Raw genomic sequence first — 3,816 nt, 5'->3', positions numbered from 1 at the left:
TCTCTCTCTCTCTCTCTCTCTCTCTCTCAGATTATATATATATATATATATATATATATATATATATATATATATATATATATATATATATATATATATATATCTATCTATCTATCTATCTATCTATCTATCTATCTATCTATCTATCTATATGAGAGAGACAGACAGACATATATATATATATATATATATATTTTGCCTGTCCGTCATTGTCTGTCTGTCTGTCTACCTTGATCACTTTTTTTCTGTACATGTGATATTTCTTGTTTTGTGTTTTTAAATAAAAAATTACAGCCATTTCTTGAATTCTGTTTCCAGGCCACAACATAACAACACTGAAAAAAGTGAAGGACTTTGAATACTTTCTGAATGCTATAGAAGTCTGTTTCCTCCACTGAGGGGAAAAAAAACAAGGTTATTACAATTCTGCCTTTTTTTTCTCACAGTTTTTCAGAATTGTGAGATCTAAAGTCAGAATTTTCCGGACGACAGGATTCGGGTATATGAACTCTTTGGCATGAAAATCCTTTATGATTTGTGTATGTTATAATAGATATAGAAGCCTATTATGTGCTTCGGCAGAAAGTGTCGCAAATGAGTTATAAACTCGCAATAAAAAAAAAAGAAAGAAATCTGACTTTATAACTCACAATTGCGAGTTCATATCAGTGACGTATAGAAAAAGTCAGAATTGTGAGTTATAAAGTCGGATTTTTGACTTATTTTTTCTCGCAATTGCGAATTTAAATCTCAGAATTCTTTTGAATTCAGTGACGGAAACGGTCTTCACATCGAATGCGCTCTATAGATACCTGCTTAACAAAATATGTCCTGTTTAATATCAGTATGTTCTTATCTACATTACAGACGATGTAACAGCAACGACCTCGCCGTAGCCTACAATAACCGCGGCCAGGTGAAGTATTTACGGGTCGATTTTTATGAAGCCATTGATGATTACAACTCGCCATTAAAGCCAACGTTGAGTTCGAAGTGCCCTACTACAACCGAGGATTAATACGCTACAGACTGGGTACGTGCACAACCTGTGCTTTTTATATATACTACATGCATCACGTGTACACCCTCTGACCTTCATATTCTCTTTACACTGTGCTCTGTTTGTATTGGAGAAAAACAGCATGTTGCGATTATTGAAATTAGTAGACGCCTGTAGTTTGAAGACACGCATGATGATTATTGTTAACGTTTGTTCATGTAAACGCAATCCGATCCGTATATAAAATACACCGTATTCCCAAAAGTTTGCCGACACCTAGTCATAATTATAGTTTGTGCTTTTTGGGCATCGAATTCCACATTTAGTCCCGATGTGTTCTTATAATTCCCTCCACTCTTCTGGGAAGATGTTCTACTAAATTTTAGAGTGTGCTCGTGCACATTCATCAAACTCACTTGTGTCAGTAAAGTCAGGTACTGATGGAGGTGAGGTGAGGAGGCCTGTGGTGCAGTCAGTGTTTAAAAGGTGTTCAGCAGGGTTGAAATCAGAGCTCTGTAGCAGACCACTTAAGATCTTCCTGTTCACCCAATTTGAAGCAGATCTTCATGGAGTTTGCTTTGTGCACAGGGGTATTGCCATGCTGGAACAGGTTTGGGTTTCTGATTTCAAGTGAACGCAGCATTTTATTTTACTGCATCCTCTATAACTGAGTGCCTCCAGCTTTGTGGTAAAAGTTTGGAGAAGAAAAACATATGGCAGGAAAGGTCAAGTGTCCCAATACTTTTGGCAGTATAGTGTAGGTAAGCCGGTTTTGCAGTGAACTAGGTGGAAGTCCGAAAGTCTCTTTTGTCTCTTAACAGAAGAATTTGTGGAACACCGAGAACATCAGAGAAGATTTAGGGAAACACTTAATGGTTTGTTTTGGAGCAGAGAAGGTTGGAGACTTATTCTGGAAATAGTGAAAGGAACCAACATGGCGCCGTCTGGACTGCGTTTTTTTGGAACCGAAGCGTACATCCGAACCGTTAAGTGTTTTCTAGAGAGCAAACAGTCGTCTGGGGTGTTCTTCTATCATGGACCTGCTCAGTCACTGCATGAACTACTCTGGAATGAACTGGATCACAAGGACAGAAATCTATAAACTAGTGAAGAACATCTGTGTGTAAAGCTGTTCTTCATGCTCATAGAGGATTTTTCAATGAAAAGATTTGATTGGTCAAAGTAACAATAACGTTACCGAGTTTGTTTCGTAGAAACAAAAGGAGCATGTGTGTGTCTCTCAAACACCAACCTTCTCATGCTACATAAGAGAAATGAAAGTTCAGGATGTACCACTTTTCATACCGATACCGTTTCTCTTTCCTGCAGGTTTCTTTAAAGATGCCGAGAACGATTTCAAGAAGGCGCTGGAAATTAACGGCGAGTTTGAAGACGCCAGACTGAGTTTACGCCAGACGATTCTGGACCGTGAAGAAAAACGAAGGAGAGGTTATTGACGCTGCGTTTTCACTGCCAGGTTTCCCGCTGAGGGAATTCCTCGAACTCAATGTAGATTTGTAAATGATTTATTAAAAGATGCATATAAAAGCGTGATGAAGTTGTGGAACAGCTTTAAATTTGCTCAAATAAAATATATTTTTTAATTTTGGAGTGTATCATCTTCACCCACTATGAGGTGCTGTTTCATTTACATTTGATACTCCATGGTTACTATCTGCTTTCCTTCATGTGAAGAAGACGCTCACTCATTCTTTCCAAGCGTGGTCCCAGAAGGTGTGAGATCTCAGACTCTCCTTCATTTCAAGCTCCTTCACAACATACAGTTCAGCATCAGTTCAACAACAAGCAGAACATTTAGAGAGGAACAAATGATGAAGAAACTCCAAACTCGAACTCGCCACAACACACGTGACCTCATTTACACGTTTTTTTTAAGTAGTTGAAAAGAAGGTTCATGATCATTGTAATAGAAATCAGTGTTTGAGTCATTAAATCATTCTATTAATAGATCAGTGTGCTGAGAGTCACATTCGAGTCTTTTCACATAAACTGAGGTGATTAATTAGAGTCTTGTGATAAAGATGATAACAGGAACATTATAGTTATAATAAATCAGTACTTTGGATACTTAAGTACATTTGAAGGCAAAAACATTTGTAATTTTACTCAAGTGAAAGTTTAAAGGGAAACATTTTCTTTTTCCTGGAGTCACATTTTACTGAGTGGATCTACTTTAACTCAACTACATGCCTTGTGTACTTCAGATTCACTTTATCTTCATCTTGAATGTGTGCATGATGGTCTGTGAAGGACTGCCATCACATCCAGGGTGCTTTTCTGCTGCACATCCATCATTCCTGGGGTAAAACATTGACAGCATTTGGCAGATGATCCTCTATAAAATAAACTACATTCATTTATATCATTTATTATTTATATAACTGAGACCATTGTGAGTTGAGGGTTAGGGGCCTTGCTCAGGGGCCCTACAATGGCAGCTTACACTAATGACCTTTTAATCAGAAGTCCAACGTCTATCTATGAAACTCATTAGATAAGATTCTGATGTACTGTGATCCTGCCCAAAATAAAGATCTTAGTCATGAAGAATAACAACTTTAGAATTGTTCTAAATTTAGAAAAAAATAAAATAAAATAAATAACCTTATATACTATATGGACAACTGACCTAAGATTAGTATGTGCTTTTTTTATCATACCATTTAAGTTAGTCTCCATTTACTGTTATAAGAACCTCCACTCTTCTGGGGAGATGTTCCACTAGATTTTGTGGAGATTCATGCAGACGTAGTAAAGTCAGGAACTGATGTAGTTCATGTGAAGAGGCCGGAGTG

General features: G+C 37.2%; 1 protein-coding gene across 1 annotated transcript in view; it reads left to right on the top strand.

The window, feature by feature from the left end:
* Positions 1-2,604, top strand: part of ttc32 (tetratricopeptide repeat domain 32) — a 4,203-nt gene extending 1,599 nt beyond the window's left edge. Inside the window, 3 exon segments of the mRNA XM_046836780.1 lie at positions 868-962; positions 965-1,033; positions 2,330-2,604. Of these exon segments, the coding sequence (XP_046692736.1) occupies positions 868-962; positions 965-1,033; positions 2,330-2,457 (292 nt within the window). The 3' untranslated portion in view covers positions 2,458-2,604.
* The last annotated feature ends 1,212 nt before the right edge of the window (positions 2,605-3,816 follow it).

This window comes from Silurus meridionalis, chromosome 23 (genome assembly GCF_014805685.1).
Source record: "Silurus meridionalis isolate SWU-2019-XX chromosome 23, ASM1480568v1, whole genome shotgun sequence".
NCBI classification, from domain to species: Eukaryota; Metazoa; Chordata; class Actinopteri; order Siluriformes; family Siluridae; genus Silurus; species Silurus meridionalis.
Note: the sequence above shows the minus strand (reverse complement) of the source record. Positions and strands in the feature narration are given on the sequence as shown.